The sequence below is a fragment of the Salvelinus fontinalis genome, chromosome 5 (genome assembly GCF_029448725.1).
Source record: "Salvelinus fontinalis isolate EN_2023a chromosome 5, ASM2944872v1, whole genome shotgun sequence".
Classification (NCBI taxonomy): Eukaryota; Metazoa; Chordata; class Actinopteri; order Salmoniformes; family Salmonidae; genus Salvelinus; species Salvelinus fontinalis.
Window position 1 is genome coordinate 10,796,389 of NC_074669.1, and position 26,764 is coordinate 10,823,152.

Genomic DNA, 26,764 nt, shown 5'->3' on the forward strand with positions numbered 1-26,764 from the left:
TGCTATTCTGTTCTATTGAAATACAATGTATTTCTTAAGACCTGCTTTAAAATAATAATACATTTCTTTGTGATGGTGTATGACACTTGAATTGTGGTGTTTTGTGGTTTTTCATTTTTACAATGAAAAGCCTACAGTAACATAAACAAATGAAAATGCTTTTTTTTCGTATTCTAATGTTACCTAAGATCTTCAAAAACACAACAAAAGGATTATTTTTGCAATAGCATATGTATTTATTAGACTACTAGAATGCATTGGTTCAGAACGGCATTACTCGATGCCCAGCTTTCAAGTGTTAATGGTCGGAGGAGAGAAACCCACAATTTTGTATGATTCCAGGTCAAAAAAAAAAAAAAAGGACCATATGCATTTCAGGTAAAATAACAACCCAATATTAATATCCCAGGTCAAATTAGCTAGCAACAGCAAGATGGCTAAATGTCCATGAATGTTTCATGTGTGTTTCGACCTTGCTCCCAAATTAATGTAGTTGGTTCACAGTTAGTTTTGATATTTTAACCTGCCTGTCATGGTCGCGTCTGGTGTGGATGGAGAAAATCAACATGCGTGCAGTGGCTCACGTGAACGCATGCGCGTGGCCGGTGTAGTCAGCATGTGAGTAATACTGAACATAGAGATCTATATCTGAATGTAGGCATACATTTAAGATATACAATATACCACACCCCCATTACATGAATTACACTTTGACCTTGAGGCACCGTCACCCATTGTCACAGGATACCATCACCCACTTACCCCAAGGCTCACCTTACCCTGTCCCTACGCTCAACTTACCCCAAACCCGAGGTCATTTGTCCCAAGTTATGTTTTTAAAACTGTTATGTTTTCCAGAGATAGACAACATCCTTAAATATATGTAAATATCTTGGTTAGAAAGAATACTTTATTTCCCTTGACGTACTGGGGATGAATGTAAAAAAGGGCTCAATATACCCCACTTTCCCCCACCATAAATACTATAGTGAATAGACTAATAATAACTAATAAAAGCTTCTCATCTAAACCATATTCCATATTCCACATACCATATTCCACACACTTGATTAATGCAATGATTGACAAATGTGTGGATACTTGAAAAGCATTTAATGTTCAATTTGGCTAACAGAGCAAAAATGCTGTCTACTGGTATTAAGGTAATTGTTGCATGGACATGTGGTGTGGGAGAGGCATTGTCTTTACACTGTACCACTCCGGAGGTAGTTAAAGAGAGATTTGCATCTAGATCTGTCTCTTTACACTACACAAGTATCTTTCCTGGACCTAATTTGTGTCATCAAAGTAGTGCAGTGTTTAAAGGCCAAAAGAAAAGGAAATCAATAGGACCTAAAAGGTTTACCCCTAACTTACTGTGATTTATAGACCAAATGGGGTGTTTACCCCTAACTTACTGTGATTTATAGACCAAATGGGGTGTTTACCCCTAACTTACTGTGATTCATAGACCAAATGGGGTGTTTACCCCTAACTTACTGTGATTCATAGACCAAATGGGGTGTTTACCCCTAACTTACTGTGATTCATAGACCAAATGGGGTGTTTACTCTTAACTTACTGTGATTCATAGACCAAATGGGGTGTTTACCCCTAACTTACTGTGATTCATAGACCAAATGGGGTGTTTACCCTTAACTTACTGTGATTCATAGACCAAATGGGGTGTTTACCCCTAACTTACTGTGATTCATAGACCAAATGGGGTGTTTACCCCTAACTTACTGTGATTCATAGACCAAATGGGGTGTTTACCCCTAACTTACTGTGATTTATAGACCAAATGGGGTGTTTACCCCTAACTTACTGTGATTCATAGACCAAATGGGGTGTTTACCCCTAACTTACTGTGATTCATAGACCAAATGGGGTGTTTACCCCTAACTTACTGTGATTCATAGACCAAATGGGGTGTTTACTCTTAACTTACTGTGATTCATAGACCAAATGGGGTGTTTACCCCTAACTTACTGTGATTTATAGACCAAATGGGGTGTTTACCCTTAACTTACTGTGATTCATAGACCAAATGGGGTGTTTACCTCTAACTTACTGTGATTTATAGACCAAATGGGGTGTTTACCCCAACTTACTGTGATTTATAGACCAAATGGGGTGCTTACCCCTAACTTACTGTGATTCATAGACCAAATGGGGTGTTTACCCCTAACTTACTGTGATTCATAGACCAAATGGGGTGTTTACCTCTAACTTACTGTGATTTATAGACCAAATGGGGTGTTTACCCCTAACTTACTGTGATTTATAGACCATTTATAGACCATTGTTACTTTACAACCTTATTCTAAAATTGATTAAATAATTCCCCCCCTCATCAATCTACACACAATACCCTATGCAATATTACATTTAAATAAGGATTCAGACCCTTTAATCAGTACTTTGTTGAGGCATCGTTAGCAGTGATTACAGCCTCGAGTCTTCTTGGGAATGACGTTACAAGCTTGGCACACCTGTATTTGGGGAGTTTCTCCAATTCTTCTCTGCAGATCCTCTCAACCTCTCTCATGTCAATGTTCCAAGATGGCGTAGCAGTGTAGACGTCTTTGTCCTGTCGTGTCCCGTGTCCCTTGTATACATCTTCTTACATCTTTTTCTTCGCATATCTTTTAAAAATATTTTCTTAAACCTCAACTTCTAAATACTCTCCTGCAACCCGCCTCACCCAATGTGGCGTGGATCTGCTTTTTTCTAAAGTATTTCTATTTACTTCTGATCTGGAATCCATCTACTGAAGATAGCCAGCTAACTGCCTACCAGCTATCAGTTAGCAAACCATTGCTAGCGGTCATCAGCTAACCTTTAGCTCGGAAAGCTCTCGCTAGTTCGAACAACGTGACTAAAACCAGAGCATAACGGACCTATTTCTCTCCATATCCCCGGATTCCTACCGCAAACTCTGAACATTTTCATCTGGATCTTCGCAACTAGCTAACCACAATCCCGGGTGACCACTCCTGGCTAGCGTTTCCATCCCGGAGCAAGCACCAATTAGCCTGAATCTAGCCCGGCTAGGGCTCCTGTGCTACCACTGAAGCCCACTCCTGGGCTACAATATCCGGACCCCTTTACTGCCGGTACGGAGCACGGAACCCCGCCGATCCTCTACGACTGGAAGGCGTGACGCCCGCTGAAGGCCCATTCTGCTAACCTACTAGGCCTGTTAGCTACCTAGAGCTACCTGGAACCCTACTAATTCAACGACTGGTCTATTGACGTCACGAAGAGGCAAAAACAGACTCCCCCCCATCGCGACGTCCCCCAAAGGCTAACTTGCCTGCCCCGGTCTGCTAACTGCTGGCTTATCTTGCAGCTAGCGCAGCCAGGAAGCTAGCACCAGTTAGCAAACACAATTCTACAATTCACAACCTCTCTTTCGCCATCGCCATCCGGCTTGGATTCTCTGTCGACACGACCACGTCTGGTCTGCAGACGTGCCCTCAACCGGTGCCCTCAACCGGCCTCCGTCTGAGCAGACCCCCTCCGTCTGAGCAGACCACCCCCCGGGCTACTAACTTTAAACGCGTGCTAGCTTAGTGGAGGCCTCACTGCTCCATCTACGGCTGCCCCCTGGACACTATGATCACTTGGCTACATAGCTGATGCCTGCTTGACTGTCCATTAATTCACGGTACTCCATTCTGTTTATTTGTGTTTTATCTGTCGGCTCTGTGCTTTAACTCAGTGTGTAGTTAATCCGACCCTCTCTGCCTAGTCGTCGCCATTTTTACCTTCTGTTGCTGTGTTAGCTGACTAGCTGCTGTTATCTCACCTGTTGTTTTAGCTAGCTCTCCCAATCATGACCTGCAATCACTTTATGCCTTATTGTATGTCTCTCAAATATCAATATGCCTTGCATACTGTTGTTCAGGCTAGTTATCATTGTTTTGGTTTGCAATGGATCCCGTAGTTCCACTCTCCGTACCTCTGATACCTCCTTTGTCCCACCCCCCACACATGCGGTGACCTCACCCATTGAGACCAGCATGTCCAGAGATACAACCTCTCTTACCATCACCCAGTGCCTGGGCTTGCCTCCGCTGTACCCGTGCCCCACCATACCCTGGTCTGCACATTATGCCCAGAATCTATTCTACCACGCCCATAAATCTGCTCCTTTTATTCCTTGTCCCCAACGCTCTAGGCGACCAGTTTTGATAGCCTTTAGCCGCACCCTCATCCTACTACTCCTCTGTTCCTCGGGTGATGTGGAGGTAAACCCAGGCCCTGCATGTCCCCAGTCACCCTCATTTGTTGACTTCTGTGATCGAAAAAGCCTTGGCCTCATGCATGTCAACATCAGAAGCCTCCTCCCTAAGTTTGCCTTACTCACCGCTTTAGCACACTCTGCCAACCCTGATGTCCTTGCCGTGTCCGAATCCTGGCTTAGGAAGGCCACCAAAAACTCTGAGATTTCCATACCCAACTATAACACTTTCCGTCAAGATAGAACTGCCAAAGGGGGAGGAGTTGCAATCTACTGCAGAGATAGCCTGCAAAGTTCTGTCATACTTTCCAGGTCTATGCCCAAACAGTTCGAACTTCTAATTTTAAAAATTTATCTCTCCAGAAATAAGTCTCTCACTGTTGCCGCCTGCTACCGACCCCCCTCAGCTCCCAGCTGTGCCCTGGACACCATCTGTGAATTGATCGCTCCCCATCTAGCTTCAGAGTTTGTTCTGTTAGGTGACCTAAAGTGGGATATGCTTAACACCCCGGCAGTCCTACAATCTAAGCTTGATGCCCTCAATCTCACACAAATCATCAAGGAACCCACCAGGTACAACCCTAAATCCGTAAACATGGGCACTCTAATAGACATTATCCTGACCAACTTGCCCTCCAAATACACCTCTGCTGTCTTCAATCAAGATCTCAGCGATCACTGCCTCATTGCCTGTATCCGCCACGGGTCCACGGTCAAACGACCACCCCTCATCACTGTCAAACGCTCCCTAAAACACTTCTGCGAGCAGGCCTTTCTAATCGACCTGGCCCGGGTACCCTGGAAGGATATTGACCTCATCCCGTCAGTTGAGGATGCCTGGTTATTCTTTAAAAGTTACTTCCTCACCATATTAGACAAGCATGCTCCGTTCAAAAAATGCAGAACCAAGAACAGATATAGCCCTTGGTTCACTCCAGACCTGACTGCCCTCGACCAGCACAAAAACATCCTGTGGCGAACTGCAATAGCATCGAAGAGCCCCCGCGATATGCAACTGTTCAGGGAAGTCAGGAACCAATACACGCAGTCAGTCAGGAAAGCAAAGGCCAGCTTTTTCAAGCAGAAATTTGCATCCTGTAGCTCTAACTCCAAAAAGTTCTGGGATACTGTAAAGTCCATAGAAAACAAGAGCACCTCCTCCCAGCTGCCCACTGCACTGAGGCTAGATAACACGGTCACCACTGATAAGCCTGTGATAATCGAAAACTTCAACAAACATTTCTCAATGGCTGGCCATGCCTTCCTCCTGGCGACTCCAACCTTGGCCAACAGCCCCGCCCCCCCCCCCCCCCCCCCCCCCCGCTGCTACTCGCCCAAGCCTCCCCAGCTTCTCCTTTACCCATATCCAGATAGCAGATGTTCTGAAAGAGCTGGAAAACCTGGACCCATACAAATCAGCTGGGCTTGACAATCTGGAACCCCTATTTCTGAAACTGTCCGCCGCCATTGTCGCACCCCCTATTACCAGCCTGTTCAACCTCTCCTTCGTATCATCTGAGATCCCCAAGGATTGGAAAGCTGCCGCTGTCATCCCCCTCTTCAAAGGGGGAGACACCCTGGACCCAAACTGTTACAGACCTATATCCATCCTGCCCTGCCTAGCTAAGGTCTTCGAAAGCCAAGTCAACAAACAGATCACTGACCATCTCGAATCCCACCGTACCTTCTCCGCTGTGCAATCCGGTTTCCGAGCCGGTCACGGGTGCACCTCAGCCACGCTCAAGGTACTAAACGATATCATAACCGCCATCGATAAAAGACATTACTGTGCAGCCGTCTTCATCGACCTGGCCAAGGCTTTCGACTCTGTCAATCACCATATTCTTATCGGCAGACTCAATAGCCTCGGTTTTTCTAATGACTGCCTTTCCTGGTTCACCAACTACTTTGCAGACAGAGTTCAGTGTGTCAAATCGGAGGGCATGTTGTCCGGTCCTCTGGCAGTCTCTATGGGGGTACCACAGGGTTCAATTCTCGGGCCGACTCTTTTCTCTGTATACATCAATGATGTTGCTCTTGCTGCGGGCGATTCCCTGATCCACCTCTACGCAGACGACACCATTCTGTATACTTCCGGCCCTTCCCTGGACACTGTGCTATCTAACCTCCAAACGAGCTTCAATGCCATACAACACTCCTTCCGTGGCCTCCAACTGCTCTTAAACGCTAGTAAAACCAAATGCATGCTTTTCAACCGTTCGCTGCCTGCACCCGCACGCCCGACTAACATCACCACCCTGGACGGTTCCGACCTAGAATATGTGGACATCTATAAGTACCTAGGTGTCTGGCTAGACTGCAAACTCTCCTTCCAGACTCATATCAAACATCTCCAATCCAAAATCAAATCTAGAGTCGGCTTTCTATTCCGCAACAAACCCTCCTTCACTCATGCCGCCAAACTTACCCTAGTAAAACTGACTATCCTACCGATCCTCGACTTCGGCGATGTCATCTACAAAATAGCTTCCAATACTCTACGCAGCAAACTGGATGCAGTTTATCACAGTGCCATCCGTTTTGTTACTAAAGCACCTTATACGACCCACCACTGCGACCTGTATGCCCTAGTCGGCTGGCCCTCGCTACATGTTCGTCGTCAGACCCACTGGCTCCAGGTCATCTACAAGGCTATGCTAGGTAAAGTGCCGCCTTATCTCAGTTCACTGGTCACGATGGCTACACCCACCCGTAGCATGCGCTCCAGCAGGTGTATCTCACTTCAGCCTATAGATGAATCAAAGTATGTAGTCACAGTACGTAAGGACGTCACTCCCTGTTGAATCTGCAGACGTGTTGCTGTACGTTTTGTTGCTGTGCGTTTTGCTGCCAACTTTACTTTACTTTGCTAGCTGACAACTTTACGTTTTTTGTTTTGTTTCTGTTTTTAATTACCGTTTATATTTTTAGTTTTTCCATCGCAACTTTTTTCCCTCATTCAACTATTTCACTCCGGAAGCTTTATCTGGACATGGTTCGTCAACACCTTCAACAGCCGAAGCTAAGTAGTAACATTAACATGATGTCTTCTAATTGCAGTCGCTGTACTCATAATATACAGGAGAACGATCGCCTTACGGCGAAAATAGCTGTGCTGCAAGCCCAGCTTCAGACGCAATCGTTAGACAAGGGTATTTTCAGTGTAGGAAAGGAAGAAACAGCGTCTGTGCCACCAGTAAGTACAGATAGTAACGTTAGTATAAATCCCCCCGCACAGTCCCCGCAGCCGGACAACTTTCTCATGGCTTCTGGAGGGAAATGCTGTTGGAATGCTCAACCGGTGTCGCTCATTCAGCCGACAGAAACTTTCAACCGGTTTTCCCCATTATGTAGCGAGTCGGAGTCTGAGTCTGTCTTCTCTTGTCTCTACTCCTCCCGTTACGGGGTCTGAGACGCCGAAGGCTCCCACCGTTAGCTCTGACAAATTGAAAACCCTAGTCATTGGCGACTCCATTACCCGCAGTATTAGACTTAAAACGAATCACCCAGCGATCATACACTGTTTACCAGGGGGCAGGGCTACCGACGTTAAGGCTAATCTTAAGATGGTACTGGCTAAAGCTAAATCTGGCGAGTGTAGAGAGTATAGAGAGATTGTTATCCACGTCGGCACCAACGATGTTAGGATGAAACAGTCAGAGGTCACCAAGTGCAACATAGCTTCAGCGTGTAAATCAGCTAGAAAGATGTGTCGGCATCGAGTAATTGTCTCTGGCCCCCTCCCAGTTAGGGGGAGTGACGAGCTCTACAGCAGAGTCTCAGCACTCAATCGCTGGTTGAAAACTGTTTTCTGCCCCTCCCAAAAGATAGAATTTGTAGATAATTGGCCCTCTTTCTGGGACTCACCCACAAACAGGACCAAGCCTGACCTGCTAAGGAGTGACGGACTCCATCCTACCTGGAGGGGTGCTCTCATCTCATCTACCAACATAGATAGGGCTCTAACTCCTTTAGCCCCACAATGAAATAGGGTGCAGGCCAGGCAGCAGGCTGTTAGCCAACCTGCCAGCTTAGTGGAGTCTGCCAATAGCACAGTCAGTGTAGTCAGCTCAGCCATACCCATTGAGACTGTGTCTGTGCCTCGACCTAGGTTGGGCAAAACTAAACATGGCGGTGTTCGCCTTAGCAATCTTATTAGGATAAAGACCTCCTCCATTCCTGCCATTATTGAAAGAGATCGTGATACCTCACATCTCAAAATAGGGTTACTTAATGTTAGATCCCTCACTTCAAAGGCAGTCATAGTCAATGAACTAATCACTGATCATAATCTTGATGTGATTGGCCTGACTGAAACATGGCTTAAGCCTGATGAATTTACTGTGTTAAATGAGGCCTCACCTCCTGGTTACACTAGTGACCATATCCCCCGTGCATACCGCAAAGGCGGAGGTGTTGCTAACATCTACGATAGCAAATTTCAATTTACAAAAAAAAAAATTGCGTTTTCGTCTTTTGAGCTTCTAGTCATGAAATCTATGCAGCCTACTCAATCACTTTTTATAGCTACTGTTTACAGGCCTCCTGGGCCATATACAGCGTTCCTCTCTGAGTTTCCTGAATTCCTATCAGACCTTGTAGTCATAGCAGATCATATTCTAATTTTTGGTGATTTTAATATTCACATGGAGAAGTCCACAGACCCACTCCAAAAGTCTTTCGGAGCCATCATCGACTCAGTGGGTTTTGTCCAACATGTCTCTGGACCTACTCACTGCCACAGTCATACTCTGGACCTAGTTTTGTCCCATGGAATAAATGTTGTAGATCTTAATGTTTTTCCACATAATCCTGGACTATCGGACCACCATTTTATTACGTTTGCAATCGCAACAAATAATCTGCTCAGACCCCAACCAAGGAGCATCAAAAGTCGTGCTATAAATTCTCAGACAACACAAAAATTCCTTGATGCCCTTCCAGACTCCTTCTGCCTACCCAAGGACGTCAGAGGACAAAAATCAGTTAACCACTTAACTGAGGAACTCAATTTAACCTTGCGCAATACCCTAGATGCAGTTGCACCCCTAAAAACGAAAAACATTTGTCATAAGAAACTAGCTCCCTGGTATACAGAAAATACCCGAGCTTTGAAGAAAGCTTCCAGGAAATTGGAACGGAAATGGCGCCACACAAAACTGGAAGTCTTCCGACTAGCTTGGAAAGACAGTACCGTGCAGTACCGAAGAGCCCTCACTGCTGCTCGATCATCCTACTTTTCCAACTTAATCGAGGAAAATAAGAACAATCCAAAATTTATTTTTGATACTGTTGCAAAGCTAACTAAAAAGCAGCATTCCCCAAGAGAGGATGGCTTTCACTTCAGCAGTAATAAATTCATGAACTTCTTTGAGGAAAAGATCATGACCATTAGAAAGCAAATTACGGACTCCTCTTTGAATCTGCGTATTCCTCCAGGGCTTAGCTGTCCTGGATCTGCACAGCTCTGCGAGGGCCTGGGATCGGGAGAGACACTTAAGTGTTTTAGTACTATATCTCTTGACACAATGATGAAAATAATCATGGCCTCTAAACCTTCAAGCTGCATACTGGATCCTATTCCTACTAAACTGCTGAAGGAGCTGCTTCCTGTGCTTGGCCCTCCTATGTTGAACATAATAAACAGCTCTCTATCCACCGGATGTGTACCAAACTCACTAAAAGTGGCAGTGATAAAGCCTCTCTTGAAAAAGCCAAACCTTGACCCGGAAAATATAAAAAACTATCGGCCTATATCGAATCTTCCATTCCTCTCAAAAATTTTAGAAAAAGCTGTTGCGCAGCAACTCACTGCCTTTCTGAAGACAAACAATGTATACGAAATGCTTCAGTCTGGTTTTAGACCCCATCATAGCACTGAGACTGCACTTGTGAAGGTGGTAAATGACCTTTTAATGGCGTCAGACCGAGGCTCTGCATCTGTCCTCGTGCTACTAGACCTTAGTGCTGCCTTTGACACCATCGATCACCACATTCTTTTGGAGAGACTGGAAACCCAAATTGGTCTACACGGACAAGTTCTGGCCTGGTTTAGATCTTACCTGTCGGAAAGATATCAGTTTGTCTCTGTGAATGGTCTGTCCTCTGACAAATCAACTGTACATTTCGGTGTTCCTCAAGGTTCCGTTTTAGACCACTATTGTTTTCACTATATATTTTACCTCTTGGGGATGTTATTCGAAAACATAATGTTAACTTTCACTGCTATGCGGATGACACACAGCTGTACATTTCAATGAAACATGGTGAAGCCCCAAAATTGCCCTCGCTAGAAGCCTGTGTTTCAGACATAAGGAAGTGGATGGCTGAAAACTTTCTACTTTTAAACTCGGACAAAACAGAGATGCTTGTTCTAGGTCCCAAGAAACAAAGAGATCTTCTGTTAAATCTGACAATTAATCTTGATGGTTGTAAAGTCGTCTCAAATAAAACTGTGAAGGACCTTGGCGTTACTCTTGACCCTGATCTCTCTTTTGACGAACATATCAAGACTGTTTCAAGGACAGCTTTTTTCCATCTACGTAACATTGCAAAAATCAGAAATTTTCTGTCCAAAAATGATGCAGAAAAATTAATCCATGCATTTGTTACTTCTAGGTTAGACTACTGCAATGCTCTACTTTCCGGCTACCCGGATAAAGCACTAAATAAACTTCAGTTAGTGCTAAATACGGCTGCTAGAATCCTGACTAGAACCAAGAAATTTGATCATATTACTCCAGTGCTAGCTTCCCTACACTGGCTTCCCGTTAAGGCAAGGGCTGATTTCAAGGTTTTACTGTTAATAACCTATAAAGCGTTACATGGGCTTGCTCCTACCTATCTTTCCGAGTTGGTCCTGCCGTACATACCTACACGTACGCTACGGTCACAAGACGCAGGCCTCCTAATTGTCCCTAAAATTTCTAAGCAAACAGCTGGAGGCAGGGCTTTCTCCTATAGATCTCCATTTTTATGGAACAGTCTGCCTACCCATGTGAGAGACGCAGACTCGGTCTCAACCTTTAAGTCTCTACTGAAGACTTATCTCTTCAGTAGGTCATATGATTGAATGTAGTCTGGCCCAGGAGTGTGAAGGTGAACGGAAAGGCTCTGGAGCAACGAACCGCCCTTGCTGTCTCTCCAGGGCCGGTTCCCCTCTCTCCACTGGGATTCTCTGCCTCTAACCCTGTTACTGGGGCTGAGTCACTGGCTTGCTGGTGCTCTTTCATGCCGTCCCTAGGAGGGGTGCGTCACTTGAGTGGGTTGAGTTACTGACGTGAACTTCCTGTCTGGGTTGGCGCCCCCCCTTGGTTGTGCTGTGGTGGAGACCTTTGTGGGCTATACTCGGCCTTGTCTCAGGATTGTAAGTTGGTGGTTGAGGATATCCCTCTAGTGGTGTGGGGGCTGTGCTTTGGCAGAGTGGGTGGGGTTATATCCTTCCTGTTTGGCCCTGTCCGGGGGTTTCTTCGGATGGGGCCACAGTGTCTCCTGACCGCTCCTGTCTCAGCCTCCAGTATTTATGCTGCAGTAGTTTATGTGTCGGGGGGCTAGGGTCAGTTGGTTATACCTGGAGTACTTCTCCTGTCTTATCCAGTGTCCTGTGTGAATTTAAGTATGCTCTCTCTAATTCTCTCGTTCTCTCTTTCTCTCTGAGAACCTGAGCCCTAGGACCATACGTCAGGACTACCGGGCATGCTGACACCTTGCTGTCCCCAGTCCGCCCGGCCTTGCTGCTATTCCAGTTTCAACTGTTTCTGCCTGCGGTTACGAAACCCCTACCTGTCCCAGACCTGCTGTTTTCAACTCTTAATGATCGGCTATGAAAAGCCAACTGAGATTTATTCCTGATTAATATTTGACCATGCTTGTCATTTATGAACATTTTGAAAATCTTGGCTCTCTCTAATTTTCTCCTTCTCTCTTTCTCTCGGAGGACCTGAGCCCTAGGACCATACGTCGGGACTACCGGCCGTGGTGACTCCTTGCTGCCCCCAGTCCGCCTGGTCTTGCTGCTATTCCAGTTTCAACTCTTCTGCCTGCGGTTATGGAACCCCTACCTGTCCCAGACCTGCTGTTTTCAACTCTTAATGATCGGCTATGAAAAGCCAACTGAGATTTATTCCTGATTATTATTTGACCATGCTTGTCATTTATGAACATTTTGAAAATCTTGGCTCTCTCTAATTTTCTCCTTCTCTCTTTCTTTCTCTCGGAGGACCTGGGCCCTAGGACCATGCGTCGGGACTGCCGCCCGTGGTGACTCCTTGCTGTCCCCAGTCCGCCTGGCCTTGCTGCTATTCCAGTTTCAGCTGTTCTGCCTGCGGTTATGGAACCGCCACCTGTCCCAGACCTGTTGTTTTTCAACTCTTAATGATCAGCTATGAAAAGCCAACTGAAAATTATTCATGACTATTATTTGACCATGCTTGTCACTTATGAACATTTTTGAACATCTTGGCATGGTTCTGTTATAATCTCCACCCGGCACAGCCAGAAGAGGACTGGCCACCCCTCATAGCCTGGTTCCTCTCTAGGTTTCTTCCTAGGTTTTGGCCTTTCTAGGGAGTTTTTCCTAGCCACCGTGCTTCTACACCTGCATTCTAGCTGTTTGGGGTTTTAGGCTGGGTTTCTGTACAGCACTTCGAGATATTATCTGATGTACGAAGGGCTATATAAAATAAAATTGATTGATTGATTGATCATCCCTAAAGCCAAAACCTCATTTGGACGCCTTTCCTTCCAGTTCTCTGCTGCCTGCGACTGGAACGAATTGCAAAAATCTCTGAAGTTGGAGACTTTTATCTCCCTCAACAACTTTAAAAATCTGCTATCCGAGCAGCTAACCGATCGCTGCAGCTGTACAAAGTCCATCTGTAAACTACCCACCCAATTTACCTACCTCACCCCCATACTGCTTTTATTTATTTACTTTTCTGCTCTTTTGCACACCAGTATCTCTTCTTGCACATGATCATCTGATGATTTATCACCCCAGTGTTAATCTGCTAAATTGTAATTACTCGATTTATTGCCTACCTCATGCCTTTTGCACACATTGTATATAGATTCTCTTTTTTCTACCATGTTATTGACTTGTTTATTGTTTACTCCATGTGTAACTCTGTGTTGTTGTCTGTTCACACTGCTATGCTTTATCTTGGCCAGGTCGCAGTTGCAAATGAGAACTTGTTCTCAACTAGCCTACCTGGTTAAATAAAGGTGAAATAAAAAAAATAAAAAAAAATGTTGGATGGGGAGCGTCACTTCACAGCTATTTTCAGGTCTCTCCAGAGATGTTTGATCGGGTTCAAGTCCAGGCTCTGGCTGGGCCACTTAAAGACATTTAGAGACTTGTCCCGAAGCCATTCCTGCGTTGTCTTTGCTGTGTGCTTAGGGTCGTTGTCTGTTGGAAGGTGAAACTTCACCCCAGTATGAGGTATTCAAGGATCTTTGCACTGTTTATCTTTCCCTCCGTGCCATTGAAAAACATCCCCACAGCATGATGCTGCCACCGCCATGCTTCACCCTAGGGATGGTATTGGCCAGGTGATGAGCAGTGCCTAGTTTCCTCCAGATGTGACGCTTGGCATTCAGGAAAAGAGTTCAATTTTGGTTTCATCAGACCAGAGAATCTTCTTTCTCATGGTCTGAGAGTCTTTAGTTGCCTTTTGCTAAACTCCAAGCGGGCCTTCATGTGCCTTTTACTGAGGAGTGGCTTCCGTCTGGCCACTCTACCACAAAGGCCTGGTTGGTGGAGTGCTGCAGAGAGCGTTGTCCTTCTGGAATGTTCTTCCATCCCCACAGATGAACTCTGGAGCTCTGTCAGAGTGGCCATCGGATTCTTGGTCGCCTCCCTGACCAAGGCCCTTCTACCCCGATTGCTCAGTTTGGCCGGGCGGCCAGCTCTAAGAAGAGTCTTGGTGGTTCCAATCTTCTTCCATTTAAGAATGATGGAGGCCACTGTGTTTTTGGGGACCTTCAATGCTGCAGAAATGTTTTGGTATCCTTCCCCAGATCTGTGCCTTGACACAGTCCTGTCTCGGAGCTCTACAGACAATTCCTTCGACCTCACGGCTTGGTGTTTGCTCTGACATGCACTGTCAACTATGGGACCTTTTATATAGACAGGTGTGTTTCTTTCCAAATCAAGTTCAATCAATTGAATTTACCACAGGTGGACTCCAATCAAGTTGTAGAAACATCTCAAAGAAGATCAATGGAAACAGGATGCACCTGTTCAATTTTGAGTTTCAGAAAAAGTGTCTGAAGCACATTGATTTCTGTTTTTTATTTTTAACACATTGGCTAACATTTCTACAAACCTGTTTTTGCTTTGTCATTATGGGATATTGTATGTAGATTGATGAGGAACATTTTTTATTTAATACATTTTAGGAGAAGGCTGTAACTAAATTAGGGAAAAGGGGTCTGAATACTTTCCGAATGCACTCGATGCAAATTCATTTTTGATTCCCTCTCCTCCACTACAAAAGACAAGTGCCCACAGAGTATTCAATGTCATCATCACAGCAAGATACTGTCAAACTGAGTAAAAGAGGTACTAAATTATGAGCAACAGCAATTACCATCTAACAGTGCACTTAACACACCTGACCTACTTGACACACACACACACACACACACACACTTTCACGGAACAAAACAACTTATTTTCTCCTCTGAAGCGACCCATTAGTTCTGCATTATATCACATTGCAGTGGATTGTATACCACCTTTTAGAGCATAAGTGTGTGTTGATTCCGAAACTCCTTTGCTGTGACTCTTCTCATTTCCCACTGGAGAACAGCTCTTTTACAGCGACTTCAATGGCTTCTGTTCTGTATTTGTTGCCTCGAGGCTGGAGAAACTATACAGCTGTTACACAAGTGCTATTAAGTGTGTGTTCGTGACTGAACATTCTGCCTCAGGGTATCTGTTCCTCTGGCATTTCCCGGTGGCCAATAGAGGTTAACTGGAAGTGGGTGACGGCTAGGCGGGTGGCCCAACATAATAGTGTAGGGGGAACACTCCATGGTTAACTGCATAAGAAGCAAGTGGGTACATCTGTGGTTGTGTAATGGCACTTTACACTACAGTATGGTTGAACTTTGAAGCTCATTTATGCTTGATCCAGCATTGGAGTCCGGAAGTTCATACAGAGGGTGGGATGAAATTGCGGCGCCTCCGGAGGCCAAATCAACTCCCAAATTTTGCAACAATACGGAGGGCTCCGTAGAGCTCCACAATGACACGATTGGTTGACGGTAGGTGGAGGTGGGAGGTCCTGTATAAGCACAAACTCACTTCCTTGACAACTTCCTTCACAGCAGCTCTGTTCTGCTCTGCGAAGCACAATAAGTATGAATGCTCTGACTTCTGTGGAGGCCGCATCGCAAGTAAATGCGGGTACGGCCACTGCAGACACAATTCGGCTTTAAGCCTCACATAGGATTTAATGACAGAAGAGAGCAAATCAGTATGCTAAATTAAACATCATTGACATTTCACAGGATATCTGATGTTTATGCCTGAGAGAACTGGTGCTTACATTTCACTGTTTCCTGTCTGCTCCGACTGTATGTAGTATGTGGTGACACACAGGTTTGTACACACACAAACTAACATTTGCTTGTAGTACATAGACAATCCAACAAACATAAATATTCAAAGAACATTTTATTGGCCATATTCTGTACAGTGTTTAGCAGATGTTATTGCGGCTGTAGCAAAATGCTTGTAAGAAATAATTTAAAATAACAAACAATTCTGGGTAATAATATAAGAAATATTACATACAAAAAAAATACTGCAACGTTTCCTAAGAGCTAGAAGCACAGCAACCCTCTGTCGGCGCCATTACACATACTTACACGTACTTACGCACACAAATCCAACACAACACATCACTGAGTAACTGCCTCCTTATTTTACAGCAGGGTGGTGGCTGCATCATGGTATCAGTATGCTTGACATCGGCAAAGACTGGGGAGTTTTTCAGGATGAAAAGAAAGGGGATGTAGCTAAGCAAAGACAAAAAAAGCTTCCGTCTACTTTACACCTGACACTGAGAGAGAAATTCACCTTTCAGCAGGACAATAACCTACAACACAAAGCCAAATCTACACTGGAGTTGCTTACCCAGAAGACAGTGAATGTTCCTGAGTGGCCTAGTTACAGTTTTGACTTAAATCTGATTGAAAATCTATGGCAAGACTTGAAAATGTCTGTCTATCCATGATCCCCAACACCTTTTTTTTAATATTATATTTTATTGAACCTTCATTTAATTAGGCAAGTCAGTTAAGAACAAATTCTTATTTACAATGATGGCCTACCCCAGCCACACCCGCCACCCACCCGGATGATTGTGCGCCACCCTATGGGGCCACCCTATGGTACTTCCGATCACGTCCGGTTGGGATACAGCCCAGGATCGAACCCGGGTCTGCAGTGATGCCTCTAGCACTGCGATGCAGGGACCTTAGACCGCTGGGTCACTCCGTCCTCACCTTGAAAAGAATATGCACAATCCAGGTTTTCAAAGCTCTTAGAGACTTCCCCAAGAAGACTCACAGCTGTAATCGCTGGCAAAGGTGTTTCTAACATGTATTTACTCAGGGGGTTGAATGCTTATCTAATCAAGGAATATTACTATTTTATTTTTCATTCGTCTAAAAAAATAAAATGTTTGTGTTACAAAATGTTTGTAACACAATAAAATGTGAAGAAATCCAAGGGTAGACTCTCTATAGACCCTGTATATGTCCACAAACACCTGGTTTTAATCACATGAACACGACATGCATTCTCTAGTATGTCAGCACTTCTTTTCTTTGTAGGTTTAAAAGAAGGATGGGGTATTGTGTGATATTGCAATGGCCATAAACTAAAAAATAAGTACAAACACACACACAGGTGGACGATGACCAGAGTTAGTGCTGATTCAGCCGTTTATCTTGTTGCATGATTACTCTGCTCCAGATAAAAGATGCAGCTCCTCTCCTCACTAAAACTCAATCTCCAGTTGCTAATAAAATCAATTCAAGCTGCTACCCTCACTCTCGCACATGGGAAAGTATAGAGCAAAAAAAGCCCGGAGTGCTTCTGACAGGGGCAAACGGCTTTCAGACCGTCTACCTTGCTCAGGCAAAATGACATGAGCTTCATAATGGAGGGGGATACTGTATGATACAGGGGGTATTTTTGGAAAGCTGAGATTGTTGTTTTTTTGTTCTTCTTCTCGGCCCTGCTGCTGCCTGGCTACTCTCAACGTGCGTTTCCCAAATCCTGTTTGGTGTGTCTGACATGTTCCAAAGGATTTGTCCCAAAGTGCCTGTGCTCCAGAAAACTCCTCAAAATCATCAAGGATTACATTTTTTCGCCCCCACACAGTGGGGACATTGTAGTCAGCACAATGCAGCTCTCAGCAGACAAGCGCTGTACGGGCTGAGCTATGTGATGTGGAATTCACTTTGGAACAACCCTCGGGCTGATCTGGCTGTCTCACTCAGTCGGCTTAAGTGCCACGACTTTTTATAATTTCCTTCCACACCAAAGTTAGTGTGTGATGCTTTCTACGTATCTGCTTTGTTACGTGACAGAATGTGCTGCGTTTTTTGTCACGCTGTCATGATTTGATGCCTCCCCTTTAAAAAATCTGATAATAATCAGTCAATCTGGCTGTGTGTTGTTGAATCTATTAGCACTGGAGCGTTGTGTGCATCCTACTGCAGATAAATAGTAGAGAGAGGGAGAGAGAAAGGGAGAGAGGGAGGGAGGGAGGGAGAGAGAAAGAGAGGGAGAGAGGGAGGGAGGGAGAGAGATAGAGAGAGAGAGAGAGGGAGAGAGAGAGAGGGAAAGAGGGAGGGAGAGAGAGATAGAGGGAGAGGGGGGAGCGAGAGAGGGAGGGAGGGGGAGGGGAAGAGAGAGAGAGAGAGAGAGAGAGAGAGAGAGAGAGAGAGAGAGAGAGAGATGGAGGGAGGGAGGGAGGGGACAAAAGGAGCGGAGCGACGCACGGAGACGACAGCACCATAATTATTCTCATTACTTTAAGTCACCGTGTCAGAACAATAAGCATTGTCTGGGATACGGGCTAGGGACAGCCGTCTGTCTCAGCATACCCCCCGACACAAACAGAGTTTTTGGGGCGAGAAAAATCTCAAACGTAGCCACATTAATACACTCACATCCTACATACAAAACCAAATGCAAATGCACCCACTTACTAAAAAACAATTGCACAGGCGAATGAACAGCGTTTTATGACTGAAAATATTATTATTACAAATGATCATGCATTCAACACAACGTACATAAAGTCTTCCTAAACACACACACACACACACACACACACACACACACACACACACACACACACACACACACACACACACACACACACACACACACACACACACACACACACACACACACACACACACACACACACACACACACACACACACACACACACACACACACACACACACAGTGGATCCTTTGTCTCCAGATGTCTTCAACACAAACACATGCAATCCACATCTTCTGTCATACAGCATGTCTGTAATATGGTTGTTTCTGCCTCAGGCACTAACATCAGAAGAGTGACACATACGGTTTCCCATTTCAAACTACAGCACACCCTTTTCCCCACATATTCCCCTAGATACTGAATGTGGCGTTCCAGTGGGATGAAATGACATTGCTATAACTGGAGGTATGAGTCAGCCTAGACTTGGTGCAGGGGGGCTGATAATCAAAGTAAATTGTAATAGGTCATAGGACCATTAACCTTAATAATCCATACTGTACGCACGTAACAGAATCAGCAACTGCAGAATTACCCAAAAGCACAACACTCCCTCCACCTCTTACCAACATCCATCACCTCTTGCCTATCAAAAGCATGGCATTGATTGGCTGGGGGGGGCGAGGTAATCCACACTAGCAGGGTTAGGGTCTGTGGAGAATTTGGATGCAGATACTCCCCAGCAGCAGACTCTCTGGCTGCCCGAGGGCATGTCCTCTTGTGTACCTCGTCCCCAGACAATGGTGTTCTCTCTTCTGTACCTCATCCCCAGACAATGGTGTTCTCTCTTCTGTACCTCGTCCCAAGACAATGTTGTTCTCTCTTCTATACCTCGTCCCAAGACAATGGGGTTCTCTCTTGTGTACCTCGTCCCAAGACAATGGGGTTCTCTCTTCTGTACCTCGTCCCAAGACAATGTTGTTCTCTCTTCTATACCTCGTCCCAAGACAATGGGGTTCTCTCTTGTGTACCTCGTCCCAAGACAATGAGGTTATCTCTTCTGTACCTCGTCCCCAGACAATGTTGTTCTCTCTTGTGTACCTCGTCCCCAGACAATGGGGTTCTCTCTTCTGTACCTCGTCCCAAGACAATGTTGTTCTCTCTTCTATACCTCGTCCCAAGACAATGGTGTTCTCTCTTCTGTACCTCATCCCCAGACAATGGTGTTCTCTCTTCTGTACCTCGTCCCAAGACAATGTTGTTCTCTCTTCTATACCTCGTCCCAAGACAATGTTGTTCTTTCTTCTATACCTCGTCCCAAGACAATGGGGTTCTCTCTTGTGTACCTCGTCCCAAGACAATGGGGTTCTCTCTTCTGTACCTCGTCCCAAGACAATGTTGTTCTCTCTTCTATACCTCGTCCCAAGACAATGGGGTTCTCTCTTGTGTACCTCGTCCCAAGACAATGAGGTTCTCTCTTCTGTACCTCGTCCCCAGACAATGTTGTTCTCTCTTGTGTACCTCGTCCCCAGACAATGGGGTTCTCTCTTCTGTACCTCGTCCCAAGACAATGGTGTTCTCTCTTCTATACCCTGTCCCAAGACAATGGGGTTCTCTCTTCTATACCTCGTCCCAAGACAATGGGGTTCTCTCTTGTGTACCTCGTCCCCAGACAATGGGGTTTTCTCTTGTGTACCCCGTCCCCACACAATGGGGTTCTCTCTTGTGTACCTCGTCCCCAGACAATGGGGTTCTCTTGTGTACCTCGTCCCAAGACAATGGGGTTCTCTCTTGTGTACCTCATCCCCAGACAATGGGGTTCTCTCTTGTGTACCTCGTCCCAAGACAATGGTGTTCTCTCTTCTGTACCTCATCCCAAGACAATGGGGTTCTCTCTTCTGTACCTCGTCCCAAGACAATGGGGTTCTCTCTTCTGTACCTCGTCCCAAGACAATGGGGTTCTCTCTTCTATACCTCGTCCCAAGACAATGGGGTTCTCTTCTGTACCTCGTCCCAAGACAATGGTCTTCTCTCTTCTGTACCTCGTCCCAAGACAATGGGGTTCTCTCTTGTGTACCTCGTCCCAAGACAATGGGGTTCTCTCTTCTATACCTCGTCCCAAGACAATGGTGTTCTCTCTTCTATACCTCGTCCCAAGACAATGGGGTTCTCTCTTGTGTACCTCGTCCCCAGACAATGGGGTTCTCTCTTCTGTACCTCGTCCCAAGACAATGGGGTTCTCTCTTCTGTACCTTCGTCCCAAGACAATGACATTCCCTCTTGTGTGGAAATGGCAGCCAAGGTTAAGGTTGTTTCCATTACCACAATTGAACAAGTATTTTCAGTGAATACTTTTCCAGTTATGCCCTCCTCCCCTCAAACACCCACAGTCCCAGTACATAAGATAGAACATGCTGTACCTGTGCATTTCTTGGGGCTCCCAGGTCGCTTGCCATGCATCCCTAACTTGCACACAAAGTTTTCTTCCCAGAATTCCGCGAACCACACGTTCCTCCTGTTGTTGGAGAGGGAACGGCTCCGGAAGTAACGGTCGAAGGCTGGGATAAGGACAATATAAATGTATTTCAGGTTAAAGCCACACTTCATAACACATAATGGTTGTACATCTCACAGTGCTAGAAACACATCCATTATGTCCCATTGTTTGCTGGGCACGGTCAGCGAGGCTCAGTCTCCCCTGATTTCTCACCGTCTATGGAGGCTCTCTTGGGGAGGATGGTGACGGCCCCCTCTGCCACTCTCTCCTGCTGGACCACAGGGGAGATCTTGGAGCCCCAGCTGTCTGAACCCACCCACAGGAAGTGACCCGTCTGGTTGTTGCGTTTGGCCGCATCCAGGATACGGCTGTGAGAAAAAGAAAAAGAAAGTTGTTACATTTCGATTCAGTGAATTTCAAATTCACTTACTGTATGGATTTGACCCCAACTGCAGCATCATCCAATCTGAGATACATTTCCGATATCTCCAATGATCTATCTAAGCTTGCAAGCCTGATGGTGTCCATATTACTATTTAACCTGTTGAGGCTGGGGGCGCTGTTGTCACTATTTATGGTAATCGTGTAATTTTTGAAACGGCTTCCTACAAAATTCTTGATCGTACAATATGCATATTATTATTATTATTGGATAGAAAACAGTCTATAGTTTCTATAGGAGTTGAAATTTTGTCTCTAAGTGGAACAGAACCCATTCTACAGCAATTTCCCTGACATGGAGTCAGATTTCAGAAATTTTGGCCACTGTTCTGGAGTCAGTTTTAAAGCCAATGTTATTCCTATGAGTATACGGACACTGCTTACGTCTTCCCCTGGATGCCTTTACGTGATGACGATTTGAATGGGGTCGATTGCGCGTTCACAGGCACTATAAATTAAAAAACCCTGTAGCTAGTCACTCTTTTGGAGCTGCGTCATGCGCCTGGAGGACACCGACCCGCACCTGTTCCAAGCATTAGTGTTGGGAGTAATCTTTCTCCGGTCATGTTAAGATTCGTTATAGGAGTTAAAAACATCATAAGGTAGTTAATTTAAAGCGTTTTATAGCAATTTATATCCGTTTAGTGCGATTTTGGGACATTTATTTCTGAAACGCTGTGAATCGCTGGGCACGCTTCCAGTTCATGCTGAACGCAGTTGGCATTTCCACATGGCAAGAGGACAGCTTTCCACCAAAAGACGATTAGACCCAAGAAAGGATCCTTTGCCCAAGATACTGATGGAAGAACAGCTCAAAGTAGGACATTTTTATTATGATAAATCGTGTTTCTGTCGAAAAATGTTAGTGGCTTAGGACGCCATGTTTTTTGACGCAGCTTCGCTTGGCGCAAACTGTATTGAAAAGTAAGGATAATTTAAAAAATGTAATTCCGCGATTGTATTAAGAATTAAATTGTCTATCAATCGCTGTCCACCCTATATTTTTTAGTCACGTTTATGAGTATTTATGTATACGAGTAGATCACTGTCTAATATGGCGCACGGACATTTTCTCACCAGCTGGGCTACTTTCCCCATTGTCTAACCATGATTTTGGTGGCTAAATATGCACATTTTCGAACAAACTGTATATGCATGTTGTAATGTGATGTTACAGGGGTGTCATCTGAAGAATTCTGAGAAGGTTAGTGAAAAAAATAATATATTTTGGCGATGTTTACGTTATCGCTCACTTTGGCTAGAATTAATGCTGGGGTAATGTTTGCACATGTGCTATGCTAATATAACGATTTATTGTCTTTTCGCTGTAAGACACTTAGAAAATCTGAAATATTGTCTGTATTCACAGGATCTGTGTCTTTCGATTAGTGTATGCTGTGTATTTTTACGAAATGTTTGATGATTAGTAAGTAGGTAAACACGTTGCTCTATGTAGTTATTCTAGTCCATTTGTGACGGTGGGTGCAATTGTAACCTATGCCATCTACCTGAAATATGCACATTTTTCTAACAAAACCTATCCCATACCATAAATATGTTATCAGACTGTCATCTGATGAGTTTTTTTCTTGGTTAGGGGCTATAAATATCTTAGTTTAGCCGAATTAGTGATAGCTACTGTTGTTGGTGGACAAAGAAAGATGGTGGATTATGCTAATGTGTTTTTAGCTAATAGATTTACATCTTTACATATTGTGTCTTCCCTGTAAAACATTTTAAAAATCGGACATGTTGGCTGGATTCACAAGATCTGTGTCTTTCATTAGCTGTATTGGACTTTAATGTGTGAAAGTTAAATATTTAAAAAAAATATTTTTTTTGAATTTCGCGGCTCTGCCTTTTCAGTGGGGGTGGGGGGGGAGTGCCGCTAGCGGCACCCTCATCCTAGACAGGTTAAAGAAATGGGTAAATGTGAAACAAAGCCATTTAAAGTTTTGATTCCTGCAAAGTCACCCTCTCCCAAACTTCTCAACTCCTCCTGAGTTCCACCTGAGGGAGATCCGGCCTAATATAACAATATAACAATATAACAATATTAGGAAAGCTGCGTGGCTCTAGCAAGTCCTCAGGATTTTGGGAAACTGAGTTTACTTATTACCCTCTGGTGCATGGGGGATTGAGTTGTTTCCCTCCCTCGGGTTGCAGGTGTTCAGGTGAGAAGTACGGGAAAAATGCTTTCATTCCAGTTCTAATATTCAACTGTGCAGATTACCATCACCGGCTAATTCAATCTTAATCAGATGAAGTGGAGATAACCTCTGAGTCCTATGTGCTGAAAGGAACAGCAATGCAAGGCACTGCACCACATAGACAAGGCCCTTTTACCAAGTGTCCTGGAGTTAATGGAAACATTGTTATCTCAATCCACAGTGAGGAGTTTGTGGATTAACTGATGGAGGATAAACCCTCTGTACTTGACTCGATGGTGCCTAGAGTGTACTGACTAAAGGAGAATGTGTGTGTATGTGTTTGTGTGTGTGTGTGTGTGTATGTGTTTGTGTGTGCGTATGTGTTTGTGTGTGTGTGTGTGAGAGAGACAGAGACACGCACCGAATGTCGTCCTCATTGGCAAACATGATGACGGCTCGGGCGTTGGAGGTCTCCAGCAGTCGCAGGATGAGCTTGTCAAACTCCCCCGGCATCGGCTCCCTGGGGATCTTCAGAGACTGGGCAATGCACACGCCACCTGTGGGGAGAGGAAGAGGAGGATAGAGAGAGGGGGGGTGAAGGAGAGAAAGAAGTGGAATGGGGTGGACAGGGGAGGGGAAAGGAGTGGGAGAAAAGGAGGAATAGAGGGAGGGGATGAGAGAGAAGGGGATTGTAGGCGTAGATAGGGTTGGAGAGAGAGAAGTGGAGGGCTTACAAGAGAGGCAATGAGAAGAGATATGTGAGTGAGGAAAGGGTGGAGAGAGAGGAATGGAGAGGTGGAGATATGTTGGGGCGAGAGAGAGAAAGGAGTGAAGAGGTGGAGATGTGAAAGTGTTGAGTAGAGCGAGAAACAGAGACATAGAGAGAGCCAAGGAGAGTGAATATGAGAGAAAGAGAGAGAAATAGAGAGAGAGGGAGAGAGAGAGCGTAAGAGAGAGAGAAGGGAAGGTGAGAATGAGAGGGTAAGTAGAGGGGGATATCAAATGAAAGAGAAGAGAAGATGAGAACGTAAAAAGGTGAAGGAGAGAGCAGAGATAGAATTGAGGAGGAGAGAGGAAAGAAAAAGAGACAGGGATAGAGAGTCCAGGGTCATGGCAGAGAGAACAAGTATAGCGAGATGGAAGAAGGAAGGGAGGGAGAGAGAACAGGTGTAGGGAGATGGAGGAAGAGAGGGGGAAGAGAACAGGTATATAGAGATGGAGGAAGAGAGGGAGGGAGAGAGAACAGGTATATAGAGATGGAGGAAGAGAGGGGAGAGAGAACAGGTGTAGGGAGATGGAGGAAGAGAGGGGGAAGAGAACAGGTATATAGAGATGGAGGAAGAGAGGGAGGGAGAGAGAACAGGTAGTGGGAGATGGATGAAGAGAGGGGGAGAGAGAACAGGTATAGAGAGATGGATGAAGAGAGGGGGGAGAGAGAACAGGTATAGAGAGATGGATGAAGAGAGGAGGGAGAGAGAACATGTATAGAGAGATGGATGAAGAGAGGGGGGAGAGAGAACAGGTATAGAGAGATGGATGAAGAGAGGGGGGAGAGAGAACAGGTATAGAGAGATGGAGGAAGAGAGGGGGGAGAGAACATGAATAGAGAGATGGAGGAAGAGAGGGGGAGAGAGAACATGTATAGAGAGATGGATGAAGAGAGGGGGGAGAGAGAACATGTATAGAGAGATGGATGAAGAGAGGGGGGGAGAGAACATGTATAGAGAGATGGAGGAAGAGAGGGGGGGAGAAACAGAACAATACTATCTGATTCACTCATGTGGACAATAACAGAATAGAGATGAGGGAGCCAGAGAAATGAATCCACCCACCCATCCTCTCTAGTTAGAAAACTGCATTAAGTTTCAAACCATAAGACATGGTACCACCTGGCTTTAGGTGCCTGACATACTGTATTATCAACTTATGTAGTTAGCTTGATGTTTTTGCAAAATTGGGAAGTTCTCAGGTGTTGTTGACTCCCTGCTTAAGACAGCGGACACACATACACGTGTGCTATCCTTCTTCCAAAACCTCTGCCAGATGTGGCGAATTCATCACAGGGAATTTAAATAAACAGCACTTGATAAGGCATGTTGGCGCGTCGACAGAAGCACTCCTCCATCTTTAATGAGGTCCATAATAACCTTCCATCATTTTCAGACTGCTTTAATATATCATTAGGCGCTCTGCTCTGACTTAAGCGATGATCTCTCCTCGAAATCCAATCTCTCCTTGTTACAGTCCATTTAATGACCATCTGCACCTGTTCCATCTCTTTGTGTCTCTTTCAGCTCCATCAGGGGAGCTATCTCACCACATTTGTACTGTCCCAAACAAAACTAGTTATTATCTCCTCTATTTATACCGTTTCAAGGGTAATGGCCAATCTGCTCCCCCTGGTGTTCTCAACCTCCAAATTGTTATGCTTAGTTGTTGTCATCTCTGTCAACGTTGTGTAATTGAGGGAGTTTGGGGCGTGTTGGTGCGTGTCGCTTCTCTGAGGGGCACCATGATAGGATGTTGTCTGAGGGGAATATCTTAATGAAATAGAACATCAAATGGAATGTGACATCATCTGGTAACGCTTCTGGTTAAATATATGACTGAATGTTTTGTCGACGGGGTAAACAAAGTTTAGAGCTATCTGTTTCATGATTTATGTGACCTTCTACACTCCACCAGCATCTTCATGTAGAGGGAACATGGCACACACAAACTCTAATCTATCGTTATCTCCTAGGACAGTGTTTCCTAATTACGCCAGTACCCCCAACAGCACACATTTTTGCTGTAGCCCGGGACACAACTATACCTGATTCATATTGTGTAGTTGAATCAGATGAGTTTGTCTGGAGCTAAGACTAAAATGTGTGCTGTTGGGGGTACTCGAGGACTGGAGTTGGGAAACCCTGCCCTACAAGAGCTGTCAGGAAATCAGGCACCTTTCACCATGGATTTAAGAAACCTCTCAGCTCTGTTGACAATCCTGCTATCTAGCTATTCAAGTTCAAACAGCAGAGAAGTCCCCAGTTACAGTGCTCAGAGATGTCCCCAGTTACAGTGCTCAGAGAAGTCCCCAGTTACAGTGCTCAGAGAAGTCCCCAGTTACAGTGCTCAGAGATGTCCCCAGTTACAGTGCTCAGAGAAGTCCCCAGTTACAGTGCTCAGAGAT

The 26,764-nt window shown here is 45.1% G+C and overlaps 1 protein-coding gene across 1 annotated transcript in view; it reads right to left on the bottom strand.

Moving 5' to 3' along the window:
* Positions 1–26,764, bottom strand: part of grm8b (glutamate receptor, metabotropic 8b) — a 214,148-nt gene that overhangs the window by 38,899 nt on the left and 148,485 nt on the right. Inside the window, exons 4-6 of the mRNA XM_055922410.1 lie at positions 24,011–24,146; positions 21,212–21,366; positions 20,922–21,059 (exon numbers count right to left, since the gene is read on the bottom strand). Coding sequence (XP_055778385.1) covers positions 20,922–21,059; positions 21,212–21,366; positions 24,011–24,146 — 429 coding nt within the window. The remainder of the gene's footprint in view (positions 1–20,921; positions 21,060–21,211; positions 21,367–24,010; positions 24,147–26,764) is intronic.